Genomic DNA, 16,399 nt, shown 5'->3' with positions numbered 1-16,399 from the left:
CAGCTGTTTGAACGGGACAAACGTTCTTTCACTTTTCCATTTGTCCCCGTGTCAACAGACTCAAGTTCGTGGTGTCCTTCAGAAAATAAACACAAATCTGTATACTGTATCAGTGTAGACAGCGTCAGTCCGTATAATCTGAACACACATCTGTATACTGTATCAGTGTATCAGTGTCAGTCATTATAATCTGAACACACATCTGTATACTGTATCAGTGTAGACAGCGTCAGTCATTATAATCTGAACACACATCTGTATACTGTATCAGTGTAGACAGTGTCAGTGATTATAATCTGAACACACATCTGTATACTGTATCAGTGTAGACAGTGTCAGTGATTATAATCTGAACACACATCTGTATTCTGTATCAGTGTAGACAGCATCAGTGATCATAATCTTAACACACATCTGTATTCTGTATCAGTGTAGACAGCGTCAGTCATTATAATCTGAACACACATCTGTATTCTGTATCAGTGTAGACAGCGTTAGTCATTATAATCTGAACACACATCTGTATACTGTATCAGTGTAGACAGCATCAGTGATTATAATCTGAACACACATCTGTATACTGTATCAGTGTAGACAGCGCCAGTCATTATAATCTGAACACACATCTGCATACTGTATCAGTGTAGACAGCGCCAGTCATTATAATCTGAACACACATCTGTATACTGTATCAGTGTAGACAGCATCAGTCATTATAATCTGAACACACATCTGTATTCTGTATATAGTCATTATAATCTGAACACACATCTGTATACTGTATCAGTGTAGACAGCGTCAGTGATTATAATCTGAACACACATCTGTATACTGTATCAGTGTAGACAGCGTCAGTGATTGTAATCTGAACACACATCTGTATTCTGTATCAGTGTAGACACCGTCAGTGTTTATAATCTGAACACACATCTGTATTCTGTATCAGTGTAGACCGCATCAGTGATTATAATCTGAACACACATCTGTATACTGTATCAGTGTAGACAGTGTCAGTGATTATAATCTGAACACACATCTGTATACTGTATCAGTGTAGACAGCGTCAGTGATTATAATCTGAACACACATCTGTATTCTGTATCAGTGTAGACAGCATCAGTCATTATAATCTGAACACACATCTGTATTCTGTATCAGTGTAGACAGCGTCAGTCATTATAATCTGAACACACATCTGTATTCTGTATCAGTGTAGACAGCATCAGTGATTTTAATCTGAACACACATCTGTATTCTGTATCAGTGTAGACAGCATCAGTCATTATAATCTGAACACACATCTGTATTCTGTATCAGTGTAGACAGCATCAGTCATTATAATCTGAACACACATCTGTATACTGTATCAGTGTAGACAGCGTCAATCATTATAATCTGAACACACATCTGTATACTGTATCAGTGTAGACAGCATCAGTGATTATAATCTTAACACACATCTGTATTCTGTATCAGTGTAGACAGCGTCAGTCATTATAATCTGAACACACATCTGTATTCTGTATCAGTGTAGACAGCATCAGTGATTTTAATCTGAACACACATCTGTATTCTGTATCAGTGTAGACAGCATCAGTCATTATAATCTGAACACACATCTGTATTCTGTATCAGTGTAGACAGCATCAGTCATTATAATCTGAACACACATCTGTATACTGTATCAGTGTAGACAGCGTCAGTCATTATAATCTGAACACACATCTGTATTCTGTATCAGTGTAGACAGCGTCAATCATTATAATCTGAACACACATCTGTATACTGTATCAGTGTAGACAGCGTCAGTCATTATAATCTGAACACACATCTGTATTCTGTATAAGTGTAGACAGCATCAGTGATTATAATCTAAACACACATCTGTATACTGTATCAGTGTAGACAGCGTCAATCATTATAATCTGAACACACATCTGTATACTGTATCAGTGTAGACAGTGTCAGTCATTATAATCTGAAAACACATCTGTATTCTGTATCAGTGTAGACAGCATCAGTGATTATAATCTGAACACACATCTGTATTCTGTATCAGTGTAGACAGTGTCAGTGATTATAATCTGAACACACATCTGTATTCTGTATCAGTGTAGACAGCATCAGTGATTATAATCTGAACACACATCTGTATTCTGTATCAGTGTAGACAGCATCAGTGATTATAATCTGAACACACATCTGTATTCTGTATCAGTGTAGACAGCATCAGTGATTATAATCTGAACACACATCTGTATTCTGTATCAGTGTAGACAGCATCAGTCATTATAATCTAAACACACATCTGTATACTGTATCAGTGTAGACAGCGTCAATCATTATAATCTGAACACACATCTGTATACTGTATCAGTGTAGACAGCGTCAGTCATTATAATCTGAAAACACATCTGTATTCTGTATCAGTGTAGACAGCATCAGTGATTATAATCTGAACACACATCTGTATTCTGTATCAGTGTAGACAGCATCAGTGATTATAATCTGAACACACATCTGTATGCTGTATCAGTGTAGACAGCATCAGTCATTATAATCTGAACACACATTTGTATACTGTATCAGTGTAGACAGCGTCAGTCATTATAATCTGAACACACATCTGTATACTGTATCTGTGTAGACAGCATCAGTCATTATAATCTGAACACACATCTGTATTCTGTATCAGTGTAGACAGCGTCAGTCATTATAATCTGAACACACATCTGTATTCCGTATCAGTGTAGACAGCATCAGTGATTATAATCTGAACACACATCTGTATACTGTATTAGTGTAGACAGTGTCAGTGATTAAAATCTGAACACACATCTGTATTCTGTATCAGTGTAGACAGCATCAGTGATTATAATCTGAACACACATCTGTATTCTGTATCAGTGTAGACAGCCTCAGTCATTATAATCTGAACACACATCTGTATACTGTATCAGTGTAGACAGCGTCAGGCATTATAATCTGAACACACATCTGTATTCTGTATCAGTGTAGACAGCATCAGTCATTATAGTCTGAACACACATCTGTATACTGTATCAGTGTAGACAGTGTCAGTGATTATAATCTGAACACACATCTGTATACTGTATCAGTGTAGACAGCATCAGTCATTATAGTCTGAACACACATCTGTATACTGTATCAGTGTAGACAGAATCAGTGATTATAATCTGAACACACATCTGTATACTGTATCAGTGTAGACAGCATCAGTCATTATAGTCTGAACACACATCTGTATACTGTATCAGTGTAGACAGTGTCAGTGATTATAATCTGAACACACATCTGTATACTGTATCAGTGTAGACAGCATCAGTGATTATAATCTGAACATACATCTGTATTCTGTATCAGTGTAGACAGCATCAGTGATTATAATCTGAAAACACATACTGTACATGTATCAGTGTAGACAGCGTCAATCATTATAATCTGAACACACATCTGTATACTGTATCAGTGTAGACAGCGTCAGTCATTATAATCTGAACACACATCTGTATTCTGTATAAGTGTAGACAGCATCAGTGATTATAATCTAAACACACATCTGTATACTGTATCAGTGTAGACAGCGTCAATCATTATAATCTGAACACACATCTGTATACTGTATCAGTGTAGACAGTGTCAGTCATTATAATCTGAAAACACATCTGTATTCTGTATCAGTGTAGACAGCATCAGTGATTATAATCTGAACACACATCTGTATTCTGTATCAGTGTAGACAGTGTCAGTGATTATAATCTGAACACACATCTGTATTCTGTATCAGTGTAGACAGCATCAGTGATTATAATCTGAACACACATCTGTATTCTGTATCAGTGTAGACAGCATCAGTGATTATAATCTGAACACACATCTGTATTCTGTATCAGTGTAGACAGCATCAGTGATTATAATCTGAACACACATCTGTATTCTGTATCAGTGTAGACAGCATCAGTCATTATAATCTAAACACACATCTGTATACTGTATCAGTGTAGACAGCGTCAATCATTATAATCTGAACACACATCTGTATACTGTATCAGTGTAGACAGCGTCAGTCATTATAATCTGAAAACACATCTGTATTCTGTATCAGTGTAGACAGCATCAGTGATTATAATCTGAACACACATCTGTATTCTGTATCAGTGTAGACAGCATCAGTGATTATAATCTGAACACACATCTGTATGCTGTATCAGTGTAGACAGCATCAGTCATTATAATCTGAACACACATTTGTATACTGTATCAGTGTAGACAGCGTCAGTCATTATAATCTGAACACACATCTGTATACTGTATCTGTGTAGACAGCATCAGTCATTATAATCTGAACACACATCTGTATTCTGTATCAGTGTAGACAGCGTCAGTCATTATAATCTGAACACACATCTGTATTCCGTATCAGTGTAGACAGCATCAGTGATTATAATCTGAACACACATCTGTATACTGTATTAGTGTAGACAGTGTCAGTGATTAAAATCTGAACACACATCTGTATTCTGTATCAGTGTAGACAGCATCAGTGATTATAATCTGAACACACATCTGTATTCTGTATCAGTGTAGACAGCCTCAGTCATTATAATCTGAACACACATCTGTATACTGTATCAGTGTAGACAGCGTCAGGCATTATAATCTGAACACACATCTGTATTCTGTATCAGTGTAGACAGCATCAGTCATTATAGTCTGAACACACATCTGTATACTGTATCAGTGTAGACAGTGTCAGTGATTATAATCTGAACACACATCTGTATACTGTATCAGTGTAGACAGCATCAGTCATTATAGTCTGAACACACATCTGTATACTGTATCAGTGTAGACAGAATCAGTGATTATAATCTGAACACACATCTGTATACTGTATCAGTGTAGACAGCATCAGTCATTATAGTCTGAACACACATCTGTATACTGTATCAGTGTAGACAGTGTCAGTGATTATAATCTGAACACACATCTGTATACTGTATCAGTGTAGACAGCATCAGTGATTATAATCTGAACATACATCTGTATTCTGTATCAGTGTAGACAGCATCAGTGATTATAATCTGAAAACACATACTGTACATGTATCAGTGTAGACAGCGTCAATCATTATAGTCTGAACACACTTCTGTATACCGTATCAGTGTAGACAGTGTCAGTGATTATAATCTGAACACACATCTGTATACTGTATCAGTGTAGACAGTGTCAGTGATTATAATCTGAACACACATCTGTATGCTGTATCAGTGTAGACAGTGTCAGTGATTATAATCTGAACACACATCTGTATACTGTATCAGTGCAGACAGCGTCAGTGATTATAATCTGAACACACATCTGTATACTGTATCAGTATAGACAGCATCAGTGATTATAATCTGAACACACATCTGTATTCTGTATCAGTGTAGACAGCGTCAGTCATTATAATCTGAACACACATCTGTATTCTGTATCAGTGTAGACAGCATCAGTCATTATAATCTGAACACACATCTGTATACTGTATCAGTGTAGACAGCATCAGTCATTATAATCTGAACACACATCTGTATTCTGTATCAGTGTAGACAGCGTCAGTCATTATAATCTGAACACACATCTGTATTCTGTATCGGTGTAGACAGCATCAGTCATTATAATCTGAACACACATCTGTATTCTGAATCAGTGTAGACAGCATCAGTGATTATAATCTGAACACACATCTGTATTCTGTATCAGTGTAGACAGCATCAGTGATTATAATCTGAACACACATCTGTATTGTGTATCAGTGTAGACAGCATCAGTGATTATAATCTGAAAACACATACTGTATATGTATCAGTGTAGACAGCGTCAGTCATTATAATCTGAACACACATCTGTATTCTGTATCAGTGTAGACAGCATCAGTGATTATAATCTGAACACACATCTGTATACTGTATCAGTGTAGACAGCGTCAGTCATTATAATCTGAACACACATCTGTATACTGTATCAGTGTAGACAGCATCAGTCATTATAGTCTGAACACACATCTGTATACTGTATCAGTGTAGACAGAATCAGTGATTATAATCTGAACACACATCTGTATACTGTATCAGTGTAGACAGCATCAGTCATTATAGTCTGAACACACATCTGTATACTGTATCAGTGTAGACAGTGTCAGTGATTATAATCTGAACACACATCTGTATACTGTATCAGTGTAGACAGCATCAGTGATTATAATCTGAACATACATCTGTATTCTGTATCAGTGTAGACAGCATCAGTGATTATAATCTGAAAACACATACTGTACATGTATCAGTGTAGACAGCGTCAGTCATTATAGTCTGAACACACTTCTGTATACCGTATCAGTGTAGACAGTATCAGTGATTATAATCTGAACACACATCTGTATACTGTATCAGTGTAGACAGTGTCAGTGATTATAATCTGAACACACATCTGTATGCTGTATCAGTGTAGACAGTGTCAGTGATTATAATCTGAACACGCATCTGTATACTGTATCAGTGCAGACAGCGTCAGTGATTATAATCTGAACACACATCTGTATACTGTATCAGTGTAGACAGCATCAGTGATTATAGTCTGAACACACATCTGTATTCTGTATCAGTGTAGACAGCGTCAGTCATTATAATCTGAACACACATCTGTATTCTGTATCAGTGTAGACAGCATCAGTCATTATAATCTGAACACACATCTGTATACTGTATCAGTGTAGACAGCATCAGTCATTATAATCTGAACACACATCTGTATTCTGTATCAGTGTAGACAGCGTCAGTCATTATAATCTGAACACACATCTGTATTCTGTATCAGTGTAGACAGCATCAGTCATTATAATCTGAACACACATCTGTATTCTGAATCAGTGTAGACAGCATCAGTGATTATAATCTGAACACACATCTGTATTCTGTATCAGTGTAGACAGCATCAGTGATTATAATCTGAACACACATCTGTATTGTGTATCAGTGTAGACAGCATCAGTGATTATAATCTGAAAACACATACTGTATATGTATCAGTGTAGACAGCGTCAGTCATTATAATCTGAACACACATCTGTATTCTGTATCAGTGTAGACAGCATCAGTGATTATAATCTGAACACACATCTGTATACTGTATCAGTGTAGACAGCGTCAGTCATTATAATCTGAACACACATCTGTATTCTGTATCAGTGTAGACAGCATCAGTGATCATAATCTGAACACACATCTGTATTCTGTATCAGTGTAGACAGCATCAGTGATTATAATCTGAACACACATCTGTATTCTGTATCAGTGTAGACAGCATCAGTGATTATAATCTGAACACACATCTGTATACTGTATCAGTGTAGACAGCATCAGTGATTATAATCTGAACACACATCTGTATACTGTATCAGTGTAGACAGCATCAGTGATTATAATCTGAACACACATCTATATTCTGTATCAGTGTAGACAATGTCAGTGATTATAATCTGAACACAAATCTGTATACTGTATCAGTGTAGACAGCGTCAGTCATTGTAATCTGAACACACATATGTATTCTGTATCAGTGTAGACAGCATCAGTCATTATAATCTGAACACATATCTGTATACTGTATCAGTGTAGACAGCGTCGGTGATTATAATCTGAACACACATCTGTATACTGTATTAGTGTAGACAGCGTCAGTGATTATAATGGGTTCTATGTGTTTTTGACATGACGCTCACATCCAGTTAAGACAGATGTCAGCTGTTAAGTGACTGAATGCCAGTGGGTGGGTCCTATGTTGCGATGATGTATTACTATTGGTTGATTCTTGCTCTGGAGGCAGTCATATGCAAATGTATTAGTCCCTTTGACATAGCAGATCCCGCATTATCAAAACGAGCTGTTTTTTGGAGCTTGATTGCTTTGTTTAAAACGAAGAGAACCTTTTAAACTTTAACTTATGTCAAAAGATCAAGGAAAATTTGATTTCTCATGTCATGACACCTTCAATACCTTTATTTAGCAAGGATGTATTATATTGATAAAAACTTAGAGAAAATACATTTATAATCCTGACAAAATGTAATTTCCACAAAAGTATTAAACTATTTTCAACATTGATAATAATCAGAAATATGTCTTGAGCAGCAAATCAGCATATTAGAATGATTTATGGAAGATCGGCTTTGATAACATGAAGAAATTACATTTTAAAACATGTTCACAGGGAAAACTGTCAATTTAAATTGTAATAAAACTCCAAATATTTTTACTATATTTTTGATAAAAAAAAAAAAAATCAGCCTTGGTGAGCATTAGAGACTCTTTCAAAAACATTGAAAATCTTTCCAACCCCAAACTTTTGAACAGTAGCTTTAATCTAAATTTAAATTGAAATCTGCTTTGTAAATAATACTTGAAAATTATGCAACTTATTGTATTAAAACTTACTATTTTTAGTAGCTTTTTATTGTTTCAGTTGTTTATCATATGACAACGAGATTAAATGAATACGAATTAAAACAAATACTGAATAAAATAATGGTTAAACTTGGAACTAAAATATCTGCCAAATGCATAAAGATACATAGAGAAGAAATTGAGAGTTTTGTTGAAGATTTTTCCAGATGCAAAAAATGATCCAAGTGCAGATCTCAATGTCTCAAGGCTTAGATCCTAAGGTCTACAATCAAAAGTCAATATCAATATGATCTGATCAAAACTGCTATCAGCATTAATTTTATAGCACTATACTCCTCCTGTATGACAACTATTGACTCATTTCAGAAGCATCTGACGCACGGGTCTTTGCTCTCTCGGGTTGAGGTTTCAGTCATGTTTGTGCTGGAGCGATAGACAGCGCTGTGAGGGCTGAAGGGTGAAGATTGTCTATTTGCATGATTTACTCCATTGTAATTATCTGAAGGGTAAAGCGGCTTTTCCGGCACTGAGTAATGAATATGTTGTTTTACATCATCAGCGGCCTCCATCAGCGTGATGAGAAGGTAATTACTATTATTTTGTTGGGTGTTTTTCAAAAGGTCCTATATAGGCAGCGTCTAGATCAATCTACTTAATGAAACATTTGATTATATAAACAGATGACCCGAGGATACAACTAATTAGCCTTTAAAACGGCAGAGTTTTCAATTTGAAACCAAAAAGAAAGAGCTTCCTATGAAATACATACCTGGAAACTATTGCTTAGATTTCTCATTTAAAGAGACGGTTCACTTAAAATGAATACAAGGTGGGTTTTTAAAAAAAGAAAGATACCCTTTTTCAGCAAGTATGCATTACATTTATTTGCATTACAAGATTTCAGAGAAGAAAGCAAGTTAATCAGGTTTTATAAAGAATTGTTATTGAGCTATTCCTTTAATGTGAGTAGTTTGAGATTTTCTTGGAAGAAGAACGAAGACAAGGTTACATTAAAATCATTCTCAGAATCCAAATGTCCTCCGTTTGAGGACAAACAATCAGCAAGAGTCTGTTAAAAATAATCAGCACCTCGGGTCATAAACGCTTGAACTGCAGTATGTAGTGTTGAAAGACAAGCCGTCCTGTGTCCGTCTGAGCAGACGCTAGCGGCGGTGGCTTCCATAAATCTTTGTCCGCGGCTGATAAGTTTAAAGCAAGATGTTAATTTGAGGACCATATGGTCGACTGGCAGTATTTTAGAAGCTGCTGTCTGCATCACATAATTTGATATCCACTCCATTTGAGAGCAAGGTGAGAAAATGGTCTTGGGAGAGTCCCACTGGCGTAACACCTTCTCAAGCCTTCTTTTTGTTTTGTAATTTGAAACATGGACTGAGAAGAATTTTTATCTTTACACTAAAAATGTGTCAAATCCTTTATTAATAATTAATACATTAATGATAATAGTCATTAAATACATGTTTTAATAATTGAATTAATAATTAAATCATGTATTCTATAATTATATATTTTTTTTGTTTTATTTTTATATATATAATAATGATAATTGTTATAATTAATATGATTATTATTATCATCATTGTAGTATTCATTATTATTTTTTATAACGTATAAACATATTTATTAATTATACTAATAATAATATCTTTTTGTAACGCTGATCCAAAGAAGACAAAGATGATTAGGAAATAAAACACTATTTATTAAATAACTCATAATAGACAGGCAAATAACAATCCAATCGACGCGAAACAATTCTGAACACAGGGAATGGAGGAACTGATAAAAACAAGGAAATGAAGAACAAAGGGGAACATGTGACTATAGAAAAACCAAACTAAAAGTCCATGAAAAGGAAAATAAGATGAAAACAGCGTCCAAACAAAACAGAACTGTGACACTTTCATTATAAATGCTTTGTTATTTGTATTTGAAACATGGACTGCGCAAGGATGTTCAAAATATATTTTTGTACACTTAAAATGTTAAATGAACAATATAATAATGATAATAATAATTAATAATAATACTTTATTATTTAATGGTAGTACTTTTATAACATGTAATATATCCATCCTATGTGAGTTATATAATTTATTTTGAATCTATAATGAATCTATAATTTTTTGATGTATTTTTCTCTCTGTTTCAGAATTCTTTCTGGAGTTGCTGGACAACTCGGAAAAGTCGCTGAATGACATGTTTGTGCGCACATATGGCAAACTGTTCACACACAACTCTGAGATCTTCGAGGACCTGTTCTCCGAGCTCAAGCGCTACTACACCGGAGGAAACGTGAACCTTGAGGAAGTTCTGAATGACTTCTGGTCGAGACTTCTGGAACGCATGTTTCAGCTGCTGAACTCTCAGTACACCTTCACTGACGACTATCTGGAGTGTATCAGCAAATACACCGACCAGTTAAAACCCTTTGGGGATGTTCCACGCAAGCTCAAGGCCCAGGTCACCAAGGCCTTCATTGCGGCTCGCTCGTTCGTTCAAGGACTCATGGTGGGTCGGGAAGTGGCCAACAGAGTGGCAAAGGTAAGGCATCTATTTTTACACAAGTCTTCCTGGTCTTTCTCAGCTTTCACTGGACGTCTAGACGGGGCAGTGGCCTCCAGCGTCTGTCCATGAAATAGAGCCCACCGCACAAGACATCTGGATAAAACACCAGTGAACCAGAGAGTTATGTTTAGTTATTATATTATATTATATTATATTATATTATATTATATTATATTATATTATATTATATTATATTATATTATATTATATTATATTATATTATATTATATTATATTATATTATATTAATTTGTATAATAATACTTATTATTATCATTATTATTATTAATAATTCACAATTTATTTGATTTTTTTTAATATATTGTTTTTTTCCTTTCTTTAACCAGGAAAGTCCTGGCCAAGAGGCAGCAAAAACACAATCAATTACATTTATAAAGGTTTATACAACAAAAATAATAAAAAACATTAATAATATTAATTGGCTTTATGTTATTACTTTTAATATCATATCATATTATATTATATTATTATATTATTCATGAATGATTTGAAAGAAATAAACACTCTCTCTCTCTCTCTCTCTCTCTCTCTCTCTCTCTCTCTCTCTCTCTCTCTCTCTCTATATATATATATATATATATATATATATAAATATATATATATATATATATATATATATGTGTGTGTGTGTATATATGTATGTATGTATGTATGTATGTTAGTTAGTTAGTTAGTTAGTTAGTTAGTTAGTTAGTTAGTTAGTTAGTTAGTTAGTTAGTAAACCATAAGCATGTAAAAAAAAATTTAAAAGCCATTTATTAGTATATATTTTTCTACTGGACACTGGACAGGTTAATATATATATATATATATAATAAGTTAGTTAGTTAGTTAGTTAGTTAGTTAGTTAGTTAGTTAGTTAGTTAGTTAGTTAGTTAGTTAGTTAGTTAGTTAGTTAGTTAATTTTATATATTCTGTGATTTTTGGGTCAAGCAAAACGTAAACCATAAGCATGTACATATTTTTTAAAAGCAATTTATTTGTATGTATTTTTCTGAAGGCCACTAGGTAACATATTTCCATCTGTGCTAATGCATCTTACCAGCACAGAATCCGTGTATGACCTTTGATGTGACAGCTGCACACTGGACAGGTTATGACTTCAGCCTTGAGTCGAGATGCCCTGCGGAGCGATGGACACTTTCTGAAGGGAAGATAAAAGCGTGTGGCCTGGCAGCAACAGCGGGCATCTCTGCGCCATCTCTCAGATCCCTCTTTGATAGCTCGTCTCAATCACATTTTCCGCTGGATGCTGATGCTGTTTAATGGCTTACTGGATGATTATAAGAATTATTGACAGATTTCCTACTGAAAAAGCCCAGAGAATGTAGTGAGGCAGCCAGGCCCGCTCTGTTCGGAGCGCTTTTGCTTAGATACAAGTTAAGCTGCTTTGTGTTTGTGTCATCTGTGATGCCAAAGGTAATAAGAAAGTGGCTGTTGGTTTTATGCATTATACTGCCCTCTGTGATGTCATCACCTGAGCTCATCACATCTGATGTAGTTAATAGGTTGCGGGTTGGGCAATATACATTCTAAAAATGCTGGGTTGTTTTAACCCAAATTTGGGTCAAATATGGACAAACCCAAACTTTGGGTTAAAAATGTAAATGGTAAATGGACTGCATTTATATAGCGCTTTCAACAGACCCATGTCCACCAAAGCGCTTTACATATTGCCTCACTTTCACCTCATAAAAATGTAATGTAAAAAAATTACCCAATGGCTGGGTTTGTCCATATTTGACCCCAAGTTGGGTTGAAACAACCAAGCATTTTTTTAGAGTGTAGCAAATTGTGAATTGTTTGTGAAAGTCTGGCCATATATCTGAGACTATCAGCTACTTTAAAACTGGCTAGTAGACCTCAGTAGAATTTGGAACCACATACTGGGCAATCAGGTCCACATAAATATGTTTGAATCTGTGCTTTTGTCACTTTGTCACTCAGTTCACATGAGTGTGATTGAAAGCATGAGCTGCATTATTCTTAGGCAATCAGGCTGTTCTGTCTGTAATGTCAGCTCTGGCCAATCGAGAGCAGTGGAAAGAGCCTCAAATCTATATTTGTTTGGTAATGACGTGTAATTGTCATTAGGAGAAGTGTTATTGAGGAACGCTTCAACGCTGCTTAGTGGGACCGCACACTTGAGATACTTGAAACAAACAGTCTATAATTACTCTGTTGGACTCCCCAAATAATTTTAACAAAATGTTTTATAGCTAAAGTTAAGTTGCAACAAAATTGCACTAAACCTCTAATTTAATTTTAAGTGTTTAAAGAGTGTACTAGGATGTATATATAGAGTACTATGCAAAACTATTGATACGATTGATTTTTACCTAAGAATAAACCCCTAAGATTTAAACTTATATTTTACTTAAAGGGATAGTTCACCCAAAAATGAAACTTCTGTCTGTATTTACTCTCCCTCATGTAGTTCAACCCCGTAAGACCTTCGTTCATCTTCGGAACACGAATTAAGATATTTTTGATTAAATCTGAGAGCTGGATAACTCCTCCATACTAGTCCATAGGCTTCTTCAGGGATTGAAACTTGCCAGCCCCGAAAAGTCATTAAAAACATCGTTAAAATAGTCCAAGTGACTACAGTGGCTCAATCTTAAGTTTATCAAACGACGAGAATACTTTTTGTGCGAAAAAACAACAAAAATAACAACTTTATTTCAACTATTGATTTCCTTCTCTGTGGGCCTCGAGTGAGTTCACTAGTGTAACAGCGTAAGCTTCTGTTGTTGTACGTCACACGCATCACAAACATGACCAGCGTCGGCCAATAGTGAGCCTACGTGTGACGTAGCTCTACGCAATTACACTAGTTTAACTGACTCGAGGCCCACAGAGAAGGAAATGAATAGTTGAAATAAAGTCGTTATTTTTGTTTGTTTTTGCGCACAAAAAGTATTCTCGTCGCTTGATAAACTTAAGTTTGAGCCACTGTGGTCACTTGGACTATTTTAACGATGTCTTTAATAACTTTTCGGGGTTGGCAAGTTTCAATCCCTGAAGAAGCCTATGGAGGAGTGATCCAGCTTCAGATTTCATCAAAAATATCTTAATTTGTGTTCCGAAGATGAACGAACACGAGGGAGAGTAATTACTGACAGAATTTACATTTTTGGGTGAACTATCCCTTTAAATATCTCAAACTGTGCAGTTTGATGATGTGCTGATACTTTTGTAAGTGATTAAACTTAACATCCTAGCAACCACATAGCAACACTCTTGCAACTCTTGCTTTATGGCACCACTCACTCAAATCCTGTTTATTGATTTTAATCTTAATTGATATTGATTCATTACTGAGTTACAAAAGCAGGGTTTTTTAATGTTTAGATCTGTCGCAAATTGTGGCGGTAGAAAAACAGAAAGAGGAAGAGATTTTTTAAAAAGCCCTATTTTGTGTAATTTTCACTGAAAATGCCCATTGGTGGAGGTTTTTCTTGTTCTGTAGTAATTTGAAACCCATCTACTGGTGCTTCAGAAAGAATCCAGAAGAGCTGCACTTTTCAGCATTAAAACCATTATTACGCAGACTAATCTTTATGTTTTTATTTTTTTAGCTACAAAGTACATACTGTAAACTCAAAAAAAAGCTTCTTAAGTAAATGAAATGGTGTTCAAAGGACTTTTGTTGGCAACAAACCTTAAGCTGCGAGGTTTCTGATGTGTGTATTTTAAGCGATGTGAGATCGCAGTCTCTCTCTGTGCTGTTCCCCAGATAGACGACACTAATGGCTGTGTTGTGATTCACTGTGTGCTGTGTGCTAATGGACCGGGCTGTTTTCATGGACCTGTTTGGGGCAGTGATGTCACTGACCCCATGAAGGAGACCTGAAGAGAAATACGGCAAAATGTTGTTTACATGCACAAGCACAGCCTGATCATTTTGACATTTTGTTTGTTGCTGTGTAAAACAAGATGTTTGTGCTTTGCTATTAATTCAAAGAACTTGATGTTCCTGCTATTCAGATCACTAAAAGTCTGTTTGATGTATGTTTGAATAATATAATATAATATAATATAATATAATATAATATAATATAATATAATATAATATAATATAATATAATATATTATAATATAATATAATATAATATAATATAATATAATATAATATAATATAATATAATATAACATAATATAATATAATATAATAGTTGGAGCATCTGTGCTTGTATATCTTATTTTTAAGTATGTGTATTTTCAATGTCATTGTGCAGAAATTAACTGGAACACGTTACGGTCTGCTCAGGAATAAACAGCTCCGATTACACATTTGGGATTAATTGCAATCCGAGACTTCGTCGCTGGTATGCTTTCTCTGAACTAAGCACTGCAAATCCACTCGTGTTAGATTATGATTATTACCATTTGGATAATTCATGCTTCATGTTGTCCCTCTGTACTTGGATCGCTGAAAGGGGCAAAAGAAAATTTAAAAGATTTTTTTTCTGATATGAGGATAACATTATTTTAATTGCTTCAAAACAGCATTAGAGTATTTAGAGTTTCAGTGTGTGGACTACAACTGTATGTAGTTACTAAAAGGAAGAATAATGTAGTATATATATATATATATATATATATATATATATATATATATATATATATATATATATATATATATATATATATAAAAAAACTTTTCAGTTTTCAGTTCTTTGAGTAGCTGTGATTGTCTGCGCTTAAAACATATTTAAATGCATGTGAATGCAAAGTTCTAGCTATGGAAGCTCAGTGTCATTGTGTTGTTTTCCGAAACTCAGTTCATCATGCAAAACAAGTATTGGCATTGCTTTCTAGCTGTATGACAGAAATGTTTGAAGGAAACTTTTTGCAAAATTTGTAAGACTGCATTAAAATACTTAAGTATGCATGCTTCCAATGAGTTGTTTAAGCATTTGCGTCCATGTTTGTGTACTTGAATATAGAGTATGTTTCTGGCTTCTAGTATCGTCAGTGGTCAGAACAAAGGCAAAGATATAGGAAACATATTTTTCAACCAGGATATTGAGGTTTTAAGTTCAAAGGCAGCCTAGACATTTTTTACCGACATAAATCATGATTCTAATGCCTTGCTGTTCAAAATAAACATGTTAGCACCGTTTATATTTGGTCTAGAAAGAGTTGCTATAGCTGGATTTAAAAATAAAGGGAACTTGACCTTAAAGCAAACTCTGCAAGTTTTCCATACTTCTGTCAGGCTGTTTCGTTAAAAAAGAAACTCTTTTCTTACAGTTGGGAGGATAGAGTTGCCTAGCTCAATAGGATCAGTAGTCTGTCTGTCTGCTGAACAGACGT

The 16,399-nt window shown here is 34.8% G+C and overlaps 1 protein-coding gene across 2 annotated transcripts in view; it reads left to right on the top strand.

The window, feature by feature from the left end:
* gpc6a (glypican 6a) overlaps positions 1 to 16,399 on the top strand; it is a 227,648-nt gene that overhangs the window by 118,021 nt on the left and 93,228 nt on the right. For both annotated transcript variants that reach the window (XM_077205398.1, XM_077205399.1), the window contains exon 3: positions 10,642 to 11,033. In XM_077205398.1, the coding sequence (XP_077061513.1) occupies positions 10,642 to 11,033 (392 nt within the window). The remainder of the gene's footprint in view (positions 1 to 10,641; positions 11,034 to 16,399) is intronic.

This window comes from Siphateles boraxobius, unplaced genomic scaffold (genome assembly GCF_051911475.1).
Source record: "Siphateles boraxobius isolate OS27281-9 unplaced genomic scaffold, OSU_SipBor_1 53, whole genome shotgun sequence".
Lineage (NCBI taxonomy): Eukaryota > Metazoa > Chordata > Actinopteri > Cypriniformes > Leuciscidae > Siphateles > Siphateles boraxobius.
This window is presented reverse-complemented; position numbering and strand designations above follow the sequence as displayed.